The following is a 19,789-nucleotide window of genomic DNA, read 5'->3' as shown; positions in this document are numbered from 1 at the left end:
TATATACGAGGGTGTAACCCGTGCCCGCAGGGCACGGACAGTTTTTTTGAATGCATTTAAGAGCTAAATTTACAATCTAAACACGCAATTCTTTTGTTGTTTCCCTACATTCGTCCAACTTCATGTCTATCATTTGAGTTGATGCTAGAGCATAAGCACACGGGTCAGTGCCTTGCACTACTCTAGAGTTAAAGAGTCAGGAACCCCAACAGTGAAATGTAAGTATAGCTCTTCCATTATGAATGACCTCCGGTACATCGATATTCCTCATCATTTAACGCGTTGAATGAATCTGCACATACATACTGTTATTAATTTTAACAATACCACCACAAATTGCATGGTCGCATTGTATTAGACGGACATCATTATCTTCAGTGGAATGAATGGTCTAGCCCCTTGAGGGCATTGGTGTTTATCATAAATGGTCTCCCCACTTCCCTTGCACTCACTGCAATGATGTCGCGTTTGTTGGATCATAAAGGCACCAAATGTAGGCCAATAATACTTCAACCAATCGAAACTTCAAAATTAGAATCATAAAGACAAAAAAATACCATGAAAAAAATGATTCAAAATCACAGTATTGGCAAAAATAGATCAATGTTTCCAAAGACTCGCCTACTGGGGTCGTTGAAGTAGATGACATTTCTGGAGAGATAAAGGTTATTTGATATGCCACTGTAACGATCCTAGCTTCTAGAGACACCTTCAAGGAATGCATAACATCTTCTTCTCTTATCTAGATCCTCTAGAGACACCTTCAAAGAATTCAAATCACAACATAACATCAATTCCGAAGTAACAAAAGGAAATCATTCGAGACCATAGTCAACCCAGAAACCAAAATCCAAGCTTTTGACTTATAACATCCAAATGGTCATATAGAAAAAACAATCTAATCAAACCCCAGACAATTATAACAAACAGAAAAAAAAATAAACCTAAATACAACAGAGAAAAGAAACAAAATTACTAACCTATAAGTGTTTCACCGAAATTATAAGAACTGTAAATTAACAAAAAACATAATGTTGAAGTAATAAAAAAGAAACAAAAGAACTTCTCGATGAAAAATAGTTAGAGTTTCTGACTTAAAGATGAGTTCAAACATTTGTTCAAACACCTAGTTAGTTTAGCATAAAACACTAATCAAATTATGATTTTTGTTAATTTACAGTTTCTTCTAACACGTAGTCAGTTGAAATATTCGTTCAAACACCTAGTTCAAACATTTGTTTAAAAACCATGTCTGGGTGACCAAAATCTTTGATTTGGCCAGTTATCTCTAATTCACAAATTTTCACACTTGACAGTATAAACAACTGAAAATTAAAAGATAACAGAAACTATTACTCAATCATCACTCCTTAGACACAATTTATTAATTTATCTAATCCAAAAAATAAATAAAACTAATCAAAAGAAAGAGTAAAGAGTTTAATCTAACAAAAATGAAAGGTTGTCCGAAAATCTGTCTTTTTTTTAAGCGACAATTCATCTCATCTATCTCTGCCTAATTGTCAGTCTAAAATAGAGCTAATAGTTGCCAGTCTAAAATAGAGCTAATAGTCATGCAGGCTATACCAGTTGTTCCTTTAAGTTAACTTATCAAACAAAACTATAAGAATAAAAGAAAAAAAATAGCCAAGGAAGAGAGAAGAGTAAACAAACCTTGCGACCAAATTTGAGGTAGACACCAATTAGGATCTCCATCAAAGAAGTCTTCATTGAGCATTTACGGTACCTAAACAGAGTTGAAGAGCTTAGTCATAAATCTCAAGTTCTTCACCCATTGAAGAAATCTACCAACTCCATTATCAAATTGCTTACTCGAAATGAACCTAAATGTATGAAATTTATATCAAATGAGGGGGTTTTTTTTTACTCATTTATACCATTAAAAGGGTATGAAAAGACTGCTCCAACATTATTCTTATTACCCAATAACCCAAGAAGGAAATGAACCAAACCTGTGGCCTTTTCGTTTATTCTTGTCTTGCAGTCATGGTCGGTTTACCTATAAATAAGGGAAACAAAATCCCGTCGATCAGTCAATTTAGTTAATTCTTCGAATATGGTCGGTTTACCTATAAATAAGGGAAACCTGTGGCCTTTTCGTTTATTCTTGTCTTGTAACATCAAACTTCTTTATAAACCTCTGATCTGAAATCCTTGCTTTAGCTGCAACAAACACAGAAGACAACATCTTTGTAACTTTCTTAAGCAACAACCCACATAACCTTTCCGGTGCTGCATAAAAGAATTCTAAGAATGACCCCTAATGTCGGCACTTGAGTAATTAAAACAAATAAATATCTATTATATACTTCCCTATATTGCAGTGAATTAGAAGTGGGTATTTATTTGGTGCAGAATAGGTTTTTGGGTCATCCTTAGTTGAAGATGGAGAAGGCAACACCATGGGAAGGTAATGTGATTAGTCCTAATTCAATTTTGTTCCAACTCTATGTCTCGTAAATTATTTTCCTTTCTGCAATTGACATATTGTTTTTTTTTTTGTTGAAATGCAATAGATGTATTGTTAGCTTTCACTTAAATATATTTCTCATAAACACGACTGAAAAAGCTGATAACTTGCGATGTCAATCCGAAACAGAAAAATGCTCATCCTACTATATCATTTCGTCTGTATCAGCAGAAACCATATTACTAACATTAGCACAACCAAAGTAGACAAAACCATATTAGTCCCTCAAATAAGAAGCCAAAGTCGAATGATTATTACCTTATTTTTGCTGAAATAATGAATCCGAAGTAATGGAGACAAAGTAATGGTTGTAGTAATGAAGCCAAACCCTACCTGCATAAAGAGTTCTTAAACAAAATCAATAAAACTCAAAATGAGAGGAGAAACCTTTTCTATCCGATAACCTAACATAAACCCCCAAAATCGATTTGATGTGAAATAAGTTCAGAGAGGGAAGAGCCATAGAGAGAAGCAAAAGTTATGTTCAATTTAAAGCTCCAAATAGATGTGTTAAAACATTGTGAGCAACTTCTTTGTCAAGCATTACATGAAGCAGGTTGAAGGCTTTACTCATACTGCCATCTTTAAAATACTAATCTCTAAGTGCCTTTTCGAAATACCCATTAATCAGAGTTGTATGAGTGATAGCCACTAAACCCAACTTTCCCATTATGAAGAGCTACCTTTTAGCTTCTTCAGTATTGCCATTTTTACAGCACCCATCAATTAAAGTAGTATAAAGTAGTATATAAAACAACATGATACAGTTTCAATAATACCCCATTCCTCCATCAACATTTTTACAACAACCATGTAACAACACCGTTTAAAAAACATGTATTTGTGTCCCTAATGTACACGATGCAACTGACATCGTTAATGCGATGTCAATTGATGTATTGTTATATATTCGCCTATGGACAACCTACTATATCATTCCGTCTGTATCGGTAGACGTAAACCATTTCATACCCTAAAATGGGAAAAAGGATCGGAAAGCCTGACATAAATTCGTACCAAATACCTAGTTTTCTTTCAACTCAAACAGCAAACAAAATCACCAACCTGCAACTTCCAAACACTTCAATGGGCAAATTCTAAAGAGAGCTATGTGGAAGCATTCATGGAATTTGATTTCATGTGCTCGATTTCAATGCTGGATTTCTGTGCTCGATTTCAATGTTGTGTTTCAGTATTTGAATGGAGAGAGATGTAGGGCTAAGCTTTTCTGTGGGCACGAATTTCGTCTTGGTGAGTATAAACCAATTTCTTTAACCTAGATTTGGGGATTTTAGATGAATAACAGAAATTCCTACGTTGGTCCCTATATTTGATGAAGTATTCATGATTTAGTGAAACACCTAAACTAAGGATCAAGTAGAACTTACCCATCAGTGTTTGTTCTTCACAAAAATTTCAAAGCTACCACAATCATTCTGTGTGTGTGAGCGAGAGAGACAGAGAAAAAGAAGAGAGAGAGAGAGAGAAAAAGATAAAGAATGAGAGATAGAGAGAATACCTGCCACATGAGATGAGAGACTGAGATGCAGTTGAAGAGGAGATGAAGAAGAAAGAGTTTTCCGAAAAAATATTGGAAGATGGATGAGGGCTTTAGAGAGAGCGTTAGAGAGAGAGAGAGTGTCAGAAAGAAGCTTGGGCGGGAAGATGAGGGTTATTTGGGTAGGGTATCTTTGAAAGATGCTCTTTGTTATCATCTCCACCGTTAGATGAAATGCAATTAGATTTAGGCCATCCAATTTCGAAAAATCAATCTCAATTAAATCTCCACCACTTGATATAACTTGGGAAACTCAATCCTAGCCATTGGGAGGAGGGGAAAAAGATACCCTCCTCCCTTATTATATAGATACGAGGGTGTAACCCGTGCCCGCAGGGCACGGACAGTTTTTTTGAATGCATTTAAGAGCTAAATTTACAATCTAAACACGCAATTCTTTTGTTGTTTCCCTACATTCGTCCAACTTCATGTCTATCATTTGAGTTGATGCTAGAGCATAAGCACACGGGTCAGTGCCTTGCACTACTCTAGAGTTAAAGAGTCAGGAACCCCAACAGTGAAATGTAAGTATAGCTCTTCCATTATGAATGACCTCCGGTACATCGATATTCCTCATCATTTAACGCGTTGAATGAATCTGCACATACATACTGTTATTAATTTTAACAATACCACCACAAATTGCATGGTCGCATTGTATTAGACGGACATCATTATCTTCAGTGGAATGAATGGTCTAGCCCCTTGAGGGCATTGGTGTTTATCATAAATGGTCTCCCCACTTCCCTTGCACTCACTGCAATGATGTCGCGTTTGTTGGATCATAAAGGCACCAAATGTAGGCCAATAATACTTCAACCAATCGAAACTTCAAAATTAGAATCATAAAGACAAAAAAATACCATGAAAAAAATGATTCAAAATCACAGTATTGGCAAAAATAGATCAATGTTTCCAAAGACTCGCCTACTGGGGTCGTTGAAGTAGATGACATTTCTGGAGAGATAAAGGTTATTTGATATGCCACTGTAACGATCCTAGCTTCTAGAGACACCTTCAAGGAATGCATAACATCTTCTTCTCTTATCTAGATCCTCTAGAGACACCTTCAAAGAATTCAAATCACAACATAACATCAATTCCGAAGTAACAAAAGGAAATCATTCGAGACCATAGTCAACCCAGAAACCAAAATCCAAGCTTTTGACTTATAACATCCAAATGGTCATATAGAAAAAACAATCTAATCAAACCCCAGACAATTATAACAAACAGAAAAAAAAATAAACCTAAATACAACAGAGAAAAGAAACAAAATTACTAACCTATAAGTGTTTCACCGAAATTATAAGAACTGTAAATTAACAAAAAACATAATGTTGAAGTAATAAAAAAGAAACAAAAGAACTTCTCGATGAAAAATAGTTAGAGTTTCTGACTTAAAGATGAGTTCAAACATTTGTTCAAACACCTAGTTAGTTTAGCATAAAACACTAATCAAATTATGATTTTTGTTAATTTACAGTTTCTTCTAACACGTAGTCAGTTGAAATATTCGTTCAAACACCTAGTTCAAACATTTGTTTAAAAACCATGTCTGGGTGACCAAAATCTTTGATTTGGCCAGTTATCTCTAATTCACAAATTTTCACACTTGACAGTATAAACAACTGAAAATTAAAAGATAACAGAAACTATTACTCAATCATCACTCCTTAGACACAATTTATTAATTTATCTAATCCAAAAAATAAATAAAACTAATCAAAAGAAAGAGTAAAGAGTTTAATCTAACAAAAATGAAAGGTTGTCCGAAAATCTGTCTTTTTTTTAAGCGACAATTCATCTCATCTATCTCTGCCTAATTGTCAGTCTAAAATAGAGCTAATAGTTGCCAGTCTAAAATAGAGCTAATAGTCATGCAGGCTATACCAGTTGTTCCTTTAAGTTAACTTATCAAACAAAACTATAAGAATAAAAGAAAAAAAATAGCCAAGGAAGAGAGAAGAGTAAACAAACCTTGCGACCAAATTTGAGGTAGACACCAATTAGGATCTCCATCAAAGAAGTCTTCATTGAGCATTTACGGTACCTAAACAGAGTTGAAGAGCTTAGTCATAAATCTCAAGTTCTTCACCCATTGAAGAAATCTACCAACTCCATTATCAAATTGCTTACTCGAAATGAACCTAAATGTATGAAATTTATATCAAATGAGGGGGTTTTTTTTTACTCATTTATACCATTAAAAGGGTATGAAAAGACTGCTCCAACATTATTCTTATTACCCAATAACCCAAGAAGGAAATGAACCAAACCTGTGGCCTTTTCGTTTATTCTTGTCTTGCAGTCATGGTCGGTTTACCTATAAATAAGGGAAACAAAATCCCGTCGATCAGTCAATTTAGTTAATTCTTCGAATATGGTCGGTTTACCTATAAATAAGGGAAACCTGTGGCCTTTTCGTTTATTCTTGTCTTGTAACATCAAACTTCTTTATAAACCTCTGATCTGAAATCCTTGCTTTAGCTGCAACAAACACAGAAGACAACATCTTTGTAACTTTCTTAAGCAACAACCCACATAACCTTTCCGGTGCTGCATAAAAGAATTCTAAGAATGACCCCTAATGTCGGCACTTGAGTAATTAAAACAAATAAATATCTATTATATACTTCCCTATATTGCAGTGAATTAGAAGTGGGTATTTATTTGGTGCAGAATAGGTTTTTGGGTCATCCTTAGTTGAAGATGGAGAAGGCAACACCATGGGAAGGTAATGTGATTAGTCCTAATTCAATTTTGTTCCAACTCTATGTCTCGTAAATTATTTTCCTTTCTGCAATTGACATATTGTTTTTTTTTTTGTTGAAATGCAATAGATGTATTGTTAGCTTTCACTTAAATATATTTCTCATAAACACGACTGAAAAAGCTGATAACTTGCGATGTCAATCCGAAACAGAAAAATGCTCATCCTACTATATCATTTCGTCTGTATCAGCAGAAACCATATTACTAACATTAGCACAACCAAAGTAGACAAAACCATATTAGTCCCTCAAATAAGAAGCCAAAGTCGAATGATTATTACCTTATTTTTGCTGAAATAATGAATCCGAAGTAATGGAGACAAAGTAATGGTTGTAGTAATGAAGCCAAACCCTACCTGCATAAAGAGTTCTTAAACAAAATCAATAAAACTCAAAATGAGAGGAGAAACCTTTTCTATCCGATAACCTAACATAAACCCCCAAAATCGATTTGATGTGAAATAAGTTCAGAGAGGGAAGAGCCATAGAGAGAAGCAAAAGTTATGTTCAATTTAAAGCTCCAAATAGATGTGTTAAAACATTGTGAGCAACTTCTTTGTCAAGCATTACATGAAGCAGGTTGAAGGCTTTACTCATACTGCCATCTTTAAAATACTAATCTCTAAGTGCCTTTTCGAAATACCCATTAATCAGAGTTGTATGAGTGATAGCCACTAAACCCAACTTTCCCATTATGAAGAGCTACCTTTTAGCTTCTTCAGTATTGCCATTTTTACAGCACCCATCAATTAAAGTAGTATAAAGTAGTATATAAAACAACATGATACAGTTTCAATAATACCCCATTCCTCCATCAACATTTTTACAACAACCATGTAACAACACCGTTTAAAAAACATGTATTTGTGTCCCTAATGTACACGATGCAACTGACATCGTTAATGCGATGTCAATTGATGTATTGTTATATATTCGCCTATGGACAACCTACTATATCATTCCGTCTGTATCGGTAGACGTAAACCATTTCATACCCTAAAATGGGAAAAAGGATCGGAAAGCCTGACATAAATTCGTACCAAATACCTAGTTTTCTTTCAACTCAAACAGCAAACAAAATCACCAACCTGCAACTTCCAAACACTTCAATGGGCAAATTCTAAAGAGAGCTATGTGGAAGCATTCATGGAATTTGATTTCATGTGCTCGATTTCAATGCTGGATTTCTGTGCTCGATTTCAATGTTGTGTTTCAGTATTTGAATGGAGAGAGATGTAGGGCTAAGCTTTTCTGTGGGCACGAATTTCGTCTTGGTGAGTATAAACCAATTTCTTTAACCTAGATTTGGGGATTTTAGATGAATAACAGAAATTCCTACGTTGGTCCCTATATTTGATGAAGTATTCATGATTTAGTGAAACACCTAAACTAAGGATCAAGTAGAACTTACCCATCAGTGTTTGTTCTTCACAAAAATTTCAAAGCTACCACAATCATTCTGTGTGTGTGAGCGAGAGAGACAGAGAAAAAGAAGAGAGAGAGAGAGAGAAAAAGATAAAGAATGAGAGATAGAGAGAATACCTGCCACATGAGATGAGAGACTGAGATGCAGTTGAAGAGGAGATGAAGAAGAAAGAGTTTTCCGAAAAAATATTGGAAGATGGATGAGGGCTTTAGAGAGAGCGTTAGAGAGAGAGAGAGTGTCAGAAAGAAGCTTGGGCGGGAAGATGAGGGTTATTTGGGTAGGGTATCTTTGAAAGATGCTCTTTGTTATCATCTCCACCGTTAGATGAAATGCAATTAGATTTAGGCCATCCAATTTCGAAAAATCAATCTCAATTAAATCTCCACCACTTGATATAACTTGGGAAACTCAATCCTAGCCATTGGGAGGAGGGGAAAAAGATACCCTCCTCCCTTATTATATAGATATATAAAGGGTATAATAGGGATTAACTAAAGTATGGGCTCCCTAGAGATGGGGAAAGCGACCTAGGGATCCGAAATTGGGTTGGATTAGGATTATTTTTGAAAAAATGGATTTTGTAAGTTATAATAATTTATGGTGGGCCAAATCCTAGTTATAGGGTCATTTTTTGGACTTTTGAGTAAAAATTTCTGCCTACATTCATCAGAAAAAATAAATCATTTTTCTCCTTTTCTTTTACATGGCTCGGAGAATTGTTATAACATTTACCATTAATAATTAAATCACGAAAATATAAGCTACAAACTCAACATGAGAATTGAAGAATCCCATAAACGGCCATGCAAACTACACTTATGTCCTAGAAGACCACAAACATTTTCTTAATGACCATCAACCTATACTACCTGAAAGATCATAAAAACATCAAGACTATTTTTGCTCTATTTATATTATAAGTTACATGAGAAGGAACTTACAACCTCTTCATAGTTTAAGAAATACACACTTTCAACCGAGTATGAATGGATGTGTGTAAATAAACTGCTACAGTGGAGAGATCATACGCTTACAACCTCTTAATAGTTTAAATGAGAAGTATATAAATTAATCTATTTGCTTTTGACTTTGGCGCTGGTGTTACTCTGTAGCAGCTGTTACAGTGGAGAGATCATTTTCAGCAATGAATATTATTAAAAGTCAACTGCGCATCGGATGAGTGATGAATGGTCGAGTGATAGTATATTTGTATACATTGAAATGATATATCTATGCAGATTGATAACGAGATCATTATGAAGAACTTCCAAGCAATGAAAACTCGTATATGTCAATTATGAATGTATGGATTATAAAAGTAGGAAATCTGTCTAAAATATTAAGTTTTTGAATATCTTGGTATCAATTATTTGTGGTTATAAATTTTATAAATTAAATATTATTATTTGTTTAAATCTTTGTGATTGTAATTTTTTATAGGGATTTTCTAGACCCCCTCAAAATAAATCCTAGATACGTCACTGTGTGTAATAACTTCTTTCTATTCTTCAAAAAAAAAAGAACTTTCTACTCTCTCGTGAATAATGGAGATAAAACCTAAAGGATTTTCTATATATAATTACTAGAAGCATCTATATATATTAAAACAAGAGGGAAAACGATAACTGGAACAAACATTTTTTTTTAATAAAGGATATGGTCTAAAAGTCTTTCTCAAAATTTAAATTGTAGTCCTTCTTCAAAATAAAATAACCTAATTGAAGAAAAAATAACCGTGTCCTTAGAAAAAAATAACCAATTTAAGAAAAAAAGAAACAAAACATATTCCAAGAGTTAAAAAAATAAAATAAAATCTCTATCAATAAAATAATAACTAATTTAAGAAAAAAACAAAAGAAAATAATAGCCAAAATTACGAAATCGAGAATATAATAATATGAAATAAAGAAAATCGGGGGACACGTTTGGAGAGAGCGCCTAAACAATATATTGGACGTCTCTAGAAGCACTAGGTTAGAATTTCGTCACATTTGATTAATACAACTGTCCGTGCCTTGGACACGGGATATACCCTAGTTTATATTATGCACGAAATAAATAAATTTGTACTACCTCAATTAGGTTGGGATCTTTCATCAATTAGCGAATTAAAGTAGGTAAAAAAAGTAGTTGTATCTAAAGTAAGATCCTTGAAATAAATAAGAAAATAATTGAAGGAGGTGATATGAAATAAAGCAGAGAAGTGGTGGAATGGACTGGCGCCGGCACAATGATGATCATCTACGTGGGTATTCTTGAGTGGGAAATAAAAATCTCTCCAAATTTAATCAGAAAAAAAAGGGAAGAAGGAAAAGATTTTCCCACGAAAATTTCATTGCTCTTGACGCCGGCCACGGTCAATGGTCGAGCTAAAAAAAACAACAACAACTTCTCTCCTTGTTCTCTAGAATCAGTTTGTTCAATTAGGTTTTCAATTTGGGGAGATGGGTTCTTCTTCTTTTGATCTTTTTTGATTACTAAAGAAGGAAATTTCTGAGAAATGAACAAACTTTATCACTTTTAGATCTGTTTCTAGTTGAGAGTAATAAAGTGGGAAAATTATTTAGATGAAATAGGGGGGTTAGGGTTTTCTTTGAACTGAAAAAGATGATGGTATCAAGAGGTTTATTTGGATGGTCACCATCTCATATACAACCATTAACACCTGTTTCTGAAGTTTCTGAACCACCTGAATCACCATCTCCATACTTAGATTCTAATGTTGAGTCAGTAAATGTTGAAGATGAAGAAGAAATTGATGAAAATGAAGAAATGGAACCACCTCCTGCTGCTGTTCCTTTCTCTAGGTTATTTGCTCATGCTGATACTTTTGATTGGTTTTTAATGGTTGTTGGATCTTTAGCTGCAGCTGCTCATGGAACAGCACTTGTTGTTTATTTGCATATCTTTGGGAAAATTATAGAATTGCTGAGGTTTACCAACAATTCTGATGAACTGTTTCAGGAGTGTATTCGGGTGAGTTCTTTAAAACCCTAATTTTGTATGTGACACCTAATGTTAAAGCTTTCACCTTTTCCAGAAGTTAGTAAAGTTAGTTACTGGGTAGTGAAGATATCCATAAGCTGAGCTTGTTTTAGAACTCTATCTTCATCAACTAGTTCAATTGCAAAGTAGAAAAATTCTAACTAAATTATTTGTTCAGAAGCAAAATCTCATCTTTAATGATTATGGGTCTTACTTGTTTTCACATTAAGATGAATCTTTGAACCAATGTGATATTTAGTCTGAATTTGTTATTGTATTTGTTGCAGTACGCTCTTTATATTGTTTATATCGCACTGGGCGTTTTTGTGGCTGGTTGGATTGGTAAGTAAGATAAAAGTTTCGCCTCAGTCAATTCTTTCTGTCATTGGTAAATTTATTGACGAAGATCTTTGATACTAATTTATCTCATATATAGAGGTATCATGCTGGATTCTTACTGGAGAGAGGCAAACTGCAGTTATTAGGTCGAAGTATGTTCAAGTCCTGCTTAATCAGGACATGAGCTTTTTCGACACCTACGGGAACAATGGTGACATTGTGAGTCAAGTATTAAGCGATGTCCTGCTCATTCAGTCTGCTCTCAGTGAGAAAGTATGTATTTTCTTCAGCTTTAAGGTATTTGGTTTCCTTCATTGAAATGCTATTTCTCATATAAGGGCTCTTGTTTTAACAGGTCGGAAACTATGTCCATAACATGGCAACATTTTTTGGCGGTCTTGTCATTGGGTTGATCAACTGCTGGCAGATTGCACTCATAACATTAGCTACTGGTCCTTTTATTGTTGCTGCTGGTGGAGTATCTAATATATTTCTCCACAGACTTGCGGAAAATATTCAAGATGCATATGCTGAAGCAGCAAGTATTGCCGAACAGGTAATTTTCTTGCCCACGACACGAAACTGAAGGAGATGACTAGTGGTATTTATTTCAGCTGAGATCTACCAAGAACGTGGGTCATGGCGGTTAAACTTAGTTCTCTTACTTTTGCAGGGAATCTCTTACATTCGAACCTTATATGCATTCACAAATGAAACATTGGCCAAGTATTCTTACGCCACTTCTCTACAAGCAACATTAAGATTCGGTATATTGATAAGTCTTGTGCAAGGACTTGGACTCGGATTTACATATGGACTTGGAATTTGTTCTTGTGCTTTGCAACTTTGGGTTGGAAGATTCCTGATCAAGCATCATAACGCCCATGGTGGTGAAATTATAGCTGCTTTATTTGCTGTTATCTTGAGTGGCCTGTAAGTAACTTTAACTTTTTCTGTGTACATTTATATTTATAACCTCTTTGCCGGTACAGATTGACGTAATTGAATCCATTTTTCACTTGTAGTGGGTTGAATCAAGCGGCAACGAACTTCTATTCGTTTGAGCAAGGTCGGATTGCTGCTTATAGACTATATGAGATGATAAGTCGTTCAACCTCTTCTGTGAACGAGGATGGAAATACATTAGCTTCTGTCCAGGGAAACATTGAGTTCCGCAATGTATATTTCAGCTATCTTTCTCGCCCTGAAATACCTATTCTAAGTGGATTTTACCTTACTGTACCGGCAAGAAAAACTGTGGCACTTGTTGGCAGGAATGGCTCAGGAAAAAGCAGTATAATCCCTCTGATGGAGCGATTTTATGACCCAACATTAGGTATCCTGCTTATGTCGTTTTCATCTTATGCATCCATTATTTCCTTCTATCTTAATTTTATTCAAAGGTTCCTGGAGGACTCAGTTCCTGGTGAATTTGTGAATTTTTTGATGCAGGTGAAGTCTTATTAGACGGTGAGAACATTAAAAACCTGAAACTAGATTGGTTAAGAAGCCAAATAGGATTGGTTACCCAGGAGCCCGCTCTGCTAAGTTTGAGCATCAGAGATAATATTGCTTATGGACGTCCTAATGCTACTTCTGATCAGATTGAAGAAGCTGCTAAGATAGCACATGCACATACATTTATCAGCTCTCTTAAGGAAGGATATGAAACTCAGGTAGAATGAGCTAAACGATTAACGAATAAAATAATCTTTAGTTATGCGTATATCTTCAATTACAATCTCTGAAGTCGGTTTCTCATAATCTGTGGGTTTCAGGTAGGAAGAGCTGGGTTGTCATTAACAGAAGAACAGAAGATAAAACTTTCTATTGCTAGGGCAGTGCTTTCAAATCCATCAATTCTTTTACTTGATGAGGTTACTGGTGGACTTGACTTTGAAGCAGAAAAGGCTGTACAGGTAGCTTTGGATGTCCTCATGTTGGGAAGATCCACCATCATAATAGCTCGACGACTTAGCCTTATTAGAAATGCTGACTATATAGCTGTGATGGAGGAAGGCCAACTTGTTGAAATGGGTACACATGAAGAACTGTTAATCCGAGACGGCCTATACGCTGAACTTCTTAGATGTGAAGAAGCAGCAAAACTTCCTAAGAGGTATTGTAACAATCTAAAGTTCAATTTTCTCATTCTCCGCATTAAACACAAGAAACAACCATTTTTTCATGCTTGTTCTTTCTTTTTTGTCTTTGGTGCAACATTAATTTTCTTTGAGATGATATGTCGCATGAAGATAAATTGTTTTTTCTTATTTATGAGAACTTACCATGTCACCAACTCACCATGCATACCTTTTTTTCTCAACATTTCTATTCCACCTATCAATTCTTTAACGTGCTTGTTGTGGACAATCATGTTCTGTTTCCCTTTCCTATGTTCACTTACGAGCGATATTCGTTACTTATGGAAAAGATTTTTTTAAGATTCACTTCGTATCTAATTATTAGCTTGTCCTGCCTTTGGAATTTGCTGCTGACCATATTCTTCTGATAATCCATTCATTTTTCATTCAGGACCCCCATGAGGAACAGAGAGACCAGAACTTCAGAAGTTGAAAGGGATTTCTCAGCAGAATATAGTTCTCAAGAACCCTCATCTCCTAAGATGGTTAAATCACCGTCTCTTCAGCGGGTGCACGGTGTCCATGCATTTTGGCCACCAGATGGTACCTTTGACTCACAAGAATCTCTGAAACCTCAGAGCCCACCTTCAGAGAAAATAGTCGAAAACGGAGTATCCTTGGTTTCTACAGATGAGGCACCGTCCCTGAAAAGGCAGGACAGTTTCGAAACAAGATTACCTGAGCTACCGAAAATTGACATTCTTTCTGAGAAACAACAGACATCAACTGGCTCAGATCCCGAATCCCCTATTTCACCACTTTTATTGTCTGATCCTGAAAATGAGCGTTCCCACTCACAGAATTTTAGTCGGCCATTCAGTACATTTGATGATATTCCTGTAAATCAGAGAGATTCGAAGGGAACACAAAATCAAAAACCTCCCTCATTTTGGAGGCTGGCAAAACTCAGCTTTGCTGAGTGGCCCTATGCCCTTTTGGGGAGCACTGGTGCTGCTATTTTTGGTTCTTTTAATCCACTTCTCGCATATGTTCTTGCGCTGATTGTAGTCGCATATTACAGACACGACGGTCATCACCTAAGCCAGGAAGTGAACAAATGGTGCTTGGTCGTTGTAGGAATTGGTATTGTAACAGTGGTTGCCAACTTCTTGCAGCACTTCTATTTCGGTATTATGGGGGAGAAAATGACTGAAAGAGTTAGAAGAATGATGTTCTCAGGTACACATGTTCTCTATCTTATGTTTGATTTGGGTTATTGTTTTCATTTAAGTTTCCTATGTTATATGAGTAAATGCCAATTTTGCAATTGAGCTAAAGTTCTATCACTCTTATACAGCAATGCTGCGAAACGAAGTTGGGTGGTTTGATGAAGAAGAGAACAGCGCTGATAACTTGTCAATGCGCTTGGCAAATGATGCTACCTTTGTTCGCGCTTCTTTCAGCAACCGTCTTTCTATCTTTATCCAGGACACTACAGCTGTTATTGTGGCAGTTCTTATCGGTATGATATTAGAATGGAGGTTAGCTCTTGTGGCTTTGGCGACCCTTCCAGTTCTTACTGTCTCTGCAATTGCACAGGTTCATACTCAATCCTTTCTTGCGTTGTTTCTACTAGTTTAAAAACTTATACATCCTCTCACTTCCTTGGAAATTTTGGTGTTTATACAATGCATTAAGTCTTTACTAAAAGCGTAACTTTCTATTTCGCACCAGAAAAAGCCTAAAATCCATAAATTATTATTTTGCAGAAACTATGGCTTGCAGGGTTCTCAAGAGGTATTCAGGAGATGCATAGAAAGGCATCGTTAGTCCTTGAAGATGCAGTTAGAAACATTTATACTGTCGTGGCATTCTGTGCTGGTGACAAGGTAATGGAACTATACAGGTTACAGCTCGTAAAAATATTCAAGAAGAGTTTCCTTCACGGCATGGCAATAGGATTTGCCTTCGGCTTTTCACAGTTTCTGCTTTTCGCCTGTAATGCTCTCCTACTATGGTATACAGCTATCTCTATCAAAAAGGGCCAAATTGATCTCCCCACAGGTTTGAAAGAGTATATGGTCTTCTCTTTTGCAACCTTTGCACTAGTTGAGCCTTTTGGTCTAGCTCCATACATACTTAAACGGCGAAAGTCTCTCATCTCAGTGTTTGAAATCATTGACCGAACTCCGAAGATTGACCCAGATGATAACAATGGACTGAAACCCCCTAATGTTTATGGAAGTATTGAGCTGAAAAATGTCGATTTCTGCTATCCATCTCGTCCGGAAATTATGATATTGAGCAATTTTAGTTTGAAGATTAATGGAGGACAAACTGTAGCAGTTGTGGGTGTTTCAGGATCAGGAAAAAGTACTATAATATCTTTGATAGAGAGATTCTACGATCCAGTTGCTGGACAAATTATATTAGATGGACGAGAACTGAAGCTTTTCAATCTAAGATGGTTGAGAAACCATCTGGGTCTCATTCAACAGGAACCTGTTATCTTCTCAACAACAATAAAGGAGAATATAATATACGCAAGGCATAATGCAACAGAAGCTGAGATGAAAGAAGCAGCAAGAATAGCAAATGCCCATCATTTCATTAGTAGTTTGCCACATGGCTACGACACACATGTGGGCATGAGAGGTGTTGATCTCACACCAGGACAGAAACAAAGAATCGCCATTGCTCGGGTTGTTCTTAAAAACGCACCAATCTTGTTATTAGATGAGGCAAGTTCATCGATCGAGTCAGAATCAAGCCGTGTGGTTCAAGAAGCTCTTGATACTTTGATCATGGGGAACAAAACAACAATCCTTATAGCACATAGAGCAGCTATGATGAGACATGTAGACAACATTGTAGTTCTAAATGGTGGTCAGATAGTTGAGCAAGGAACCCACGATTCCTTGTTAGCAATGAACGGTTTATATGTTCAGTTGACACAACCTCACTTTGGAAAGGGTCTTCGACAACATCGGATTGTATAGGATTTTGTTTGTAATTGATGTAAATTTATATTTTACTCAAGTCCTCATTCCACCCATTTGCTGATCTTTACAGATTTTTATCTGTTTGGCGGAAATTTGTAGAAAGGGGATGTAGATTCAATGGGTTTGTAAGTATATTTATTTTTCAGTTGAAGGTGATGGCAGTTTATATCGTTCTGATTTAGGATTCTCAACTGGGTTTTATGAAATTTTTCGTGGGTGAGAAGGACCAATTAGAGAGAAAGATTACTTGACGTTTATTTTAGGCCAACGCTTTGGGGAAAGCAAAATAGTTTCCGGGGTGTGAAATTTTAAAGGGAATATGTGAAATTTTAGAAATTTTCCGGGGAAATAAATTTTAAGGGAAAATCAAACATTGCTTCTTCCTCTTCTTCTTCTTCACCATCTTCAACTAAGCTAATCTGCTAATGTTTCCTGTTTGGAAATAGATAGCTTGAGATATTATATACTCCTGAAACTCTACTCTTGCTGCTAATGTTGGAAGAAGATGACAGCTTGAGATAATAGAACTCCCATTAACAGACTGAAACTTTCTCTCTCTACAACTCTCTTCCTTTCTCTTTCTATGATTTTGGTGAAGATGGTGGTGGTCGGATTTTGGTGATGATGGTGGTGGTCGGATTTTGGTGATGATGGTGGTGGCCGGATTTTGGTGATACTGGTGGTGGCCGGATTTTGGTGATGATGGTGGTGGCCGGATTCCAACAACCCTTGCCGGAATGGAGAAGAAATTGTCAAAAAATTTGCTTTCCCCCTAACATTTAGAAAATATACTGGTCAACTAAAATTTACCAGTTTTTGACAAAGTCTTCACACCCCGGAAACTATTTTGCTTTCCCCAAAAGGCTGGCCTTATTTTATTGCAGATATGCGTTTTCTGTTCGAGATTCTTCATTCATCTCTCGGTTTATCAATTTGTTAGTCAATCAAAAAATGCTCGGAGCCTATCGTTTGTGCAGGCCAGTTTTATTTCCTCCTGAAGATCGCTGGAATATAGCTTTTTCCTCGTCATAGTTCACATACACCACTTTGATAACATTATGTTACCCAAACCAACATCGAAAATTAGGTTAGCTCGGTAAACGAAAAATAGTAAAAACTCTGTAGAATTTTATCTTCATATACATATGAACCGAATAACCGAACAGCTGATTGCCATTCAAGAATCTTTTCCCCCCTCTCTGTACATCATCGTTTTTAGATTTCGAGTACCTTGAAAGAGTCCGCAACAACTTTCAGTTGATTTCGGACTCTTCTCCAACGTCTTTCGTTGGCTCCAACTATAAGTGTGTAATATCTTCCTGCTCAAAATGCAAAAGAGAAACTTAGCATTTCCTTGGTATATAGTTCGATGGAGAACACTGATCCGTGTAAGTGGATGTGGGTATATCATATACACGACGAAAAATTAGGAGCGGGTTCAACTTACCATTCCCAATGGAAATTGTTGCAAAGGCGGTTCGGGAGAAATTTGGAGATCTAAGCTCATACTCAAAAGTATAGTAGTTTCTTCCATCAATTGTCTTCTGCATTCAGAGGTTAGTCATGCAAGATAGATGTTAATACTCTTAGGGCAAATCAACACCAAACAAACTCTTGGGTTGTTGCAGGTTTAATGTTGTAAGTAGACAAACCTCTTGCATATCAAATACTGTAGCTATTTGAGTTGGAGCTGAGTAAATATGATTAACCAAGTTATAGATTACCTGATAAGAGAGAGAAACTAAGAGTTTTTAACTTTTAAAAACAGAAGCCATTTCTACAAAAACCCGAAAATGTTACAAAACAAAGTGGAATTCTGGTTTGTTTACCTCTTCCATTGGACCTAATTCACGGATGTCTGTTTTATCAGTTGGTTTGAAACTCACTCTAACATTCTGTAATGGCAGATACCGATCCTTAAAAGCCGAGTCATGTCCTGTGAAATCGAAGTCCTGCAAAAGAAACGACATAATTACTCTAATATATATATATAGGTAGAGAGAGGGATGAATTTGCAAAGGCTGGAAAAGGCAACCTACCCTCCAATCAGAGGGGTAATAATATGAATACCCATCTGATGAATCTACAAATGCTTGATAATTTTCTAGTCCATCTGCACCCAAAACAAATTTTTTTTTCTAGACTGTGAGGTAAACAGTACCAAAACACCATTAAGATAAGTAAAATGAGATACCATTTTAGGATTTAGATGAAGGGAGGAGAGTTATGTTAACAAACCCTGTTTACCTTTAGCAAATACAGAAGTGGCAGGAAGTAAACTTGTAGCTAATGCACCAATACCCACCAATATTGGCCTCCTCTTAAGAAAACCTAAAAGATTCAAACCCATAAGTTAGCAACAACAAACATCATCTCAATATTGAGAGAGAGAGATGGGTTGATCATACTTTGTTGTTCAGTGGTTGGGTCAGTTGAGCTGCTTGCATTTATTCTACTACCTATAGGGTGGTATTCTGTGTATTGAATAGTTGAATTCTGAAAATGTGAACAGGAAAACTAAGAAGAGAGATTATGAACACTATTGTGAGATGAAGAGAAAAATATAGAAGTAATTTTACCTGGTTATTGGTTGGAAAGAAAGAAGCCCAGGTAGGAACTGAGACTGATAAAAGAGTTGGTGTCATTTCAGCTGCTGAGATTAGTTCCAATTCTGAGCTGAAAAGCAACTGTTTCCATAATCTTTTCTTACTTGTTTCTCTCTCAAGTAGGTTGGATAATGTGTGTGTGTATGTTGTGGTGGATAAATGTTTGGACTGACCTTGGGTTTGTGTTTTTCTCAATCTTATTTTGGAGGTTTTATTGTATTTTTTTACATCCTCACAACCCTTTAAGAAGTCCATCATAATAGCAACAAAAAAACAATATACAAGCAGTAATAATTGATACCCATGGTCTTCAGTATTTAATCAATTTCTCGTACAACCATGATTATACTATCAAACGTTTCTAGAACATTTTCACAACGGGGAGAAAGTAATTCTTGCTCCGCAATTTGTTTAGGATTCGGTAATTGTAGAACCCTTCTTCCTTATGAGCGAACCAACAACCCAATATAAAAACACGACAAGAAATACAAATTGATTGTTAAATAATGCTTTAAGAAAAAATG

At 35.9% G+C, this 19,789-nt stretch overlaps 2 protein-coding genes and 2 long non-coding RNA genes across 11 annotated transcripts; 1 reads left to right on the top strand and 3 right to left on the bottom strand.

Annotated features, from left to right (window-relative positions):
• Positions 1-55: 55 nt before the first annotated feature.
• LOC147565675 (uncharacterized) lies at positions 56-4,306 on the bottom strand. 5 transcript variants are annotated; one of them, XR_015230258.1, is made up of 6 exons: positions 4,011-4,306; positions 3,880-3,894; positions 2,750-2,824; positions 1,974-2,184; positions 1,675-1,747; positions 56-761 (listed from the first exon to the last, which is right to left on the bottom strand). It is a non-coding gene; the product is annotated as an uncharacterized LOC147565675 (long non-coding RNA). The 5 variants fall into 5 exon arrangements; XR_015230259.1 differs by lacking the exon at positions 3,880-3,894 and having other exon boundaries at positions 56-292; positions 622-761; XR_015230260.1 differs by lacking the exon at positions 4,011-4,306 and having other exon boundaries at positions 56-292; positions 622-761; positions 3,880-3,984.
• Positions 4,307-4,410: 104 nt separating this feature from the next.
• On the bottom strand, positions 4,411-8,661 carry LOC147565674 (uncharacterized). Of its 4 annotated transcripts, none has more exons than XR_015230254.1 (6): positions 8,366-8,661; positions 8,235-8,249; positions 7,105-7,179; positions 6,329-6,539; positions 6,030-6,102; positions 4,411-5,116 (listed from the first exon to the last, which is right to left on the bottom strand). It is a non-coding gene; the product is annotated as an uncharacterized LOC147565674 (long non-coding RNA). The 4 variants fall into 4 exon arrangements; XR_015230255.1 differs by lacking the exon at positions 8,235-8,249 and having other exon boundaries at positions 4,411-4,647; positions 4,977-5,116; XR_015230252.1 differs by lacking the exon at positions 8,235-8,249.
• A 1,664-nt stretch (positions 8,662-10,325) lies between these two features.
• Positions 10,326-16,833, top strand: LOC147565673 (ABC transporter B family member 20-like). Its single transcript, XM_086652174.1, has 11 exons — positions 10,326-11,225; positions 11,522-11,576; positions 11,671-11,846; positions 11,929-12,129; positions 12,247-12,506; positions 12,599-12,909; positions 13,026-13,249; positions 13,352-13,692; positions 14,109-14,896; positions 15,015-15,256; positions 15,427-16,833. The coding sequence occupies exons 1-11, from the start codon at positions 10,857-10,859 to the stop codon at positions 16,654-16,656; spliced, it is 4,197 nt and encodes a 1,398-aa protein (XP_086508300.1). The 5' UTR covers positions 10,326-10,856; the 3' UTR covers positions 16,657-16,833.
• Positions 16,834-17,747: 914 nt separating this feature from the next.
• PNSL1 (PsbP-like protein 2) lies at positions 17,748-19,477 on the bottom strand. The gene is made up of 8 exons (XM_086652175.1): positions 19,239-19,477; positions 19,068-19,155; positions 18,907-18,990; positions 18,699-18,772; positions 18,489-18,611; positions 18,312-18,383; positions 18,107-18,203; positions 17,748-17,978 (listed from the first exon to the last, which is right to left on the bottom strand). The coding sequence occupies exons 1-8, from the start codon at positions 19,302-19,304 to the stop codon at positions 17,875-17,877; spliced, it is 708 nt and encodes a 235-aa protein (XP_086508301.1). The 5' UTR covers positions 19,305-19,477; the 3' UTR covers positions 17,748-17,874.
• Positions 19,478-19,789: the final 312 nt, after the last annotated feature.

The sequence above is a fragment of the Eschscholzia californica genome, unplaced genomic scaffold, assembly GCF_041429995.1.
Source record: "Eschscholzia californica isolate CP2 unplaced genomic scaffold, dmEscCali1.0.p SCAF_1, whole genome shotgun sequence".
Lineage (NCBI taxonomy): Eukaryota > Viridiplantae > Streptophyta > Magnoliopsida > Ranunculales > Papaveraceae > Eschscholzia > Eschscholzia californica.
The sequence above is the reverse complement of the archived record's forward strand: the minus strand, read 5'-3'. Positions and strand labels throughout refer to the sequence as shown.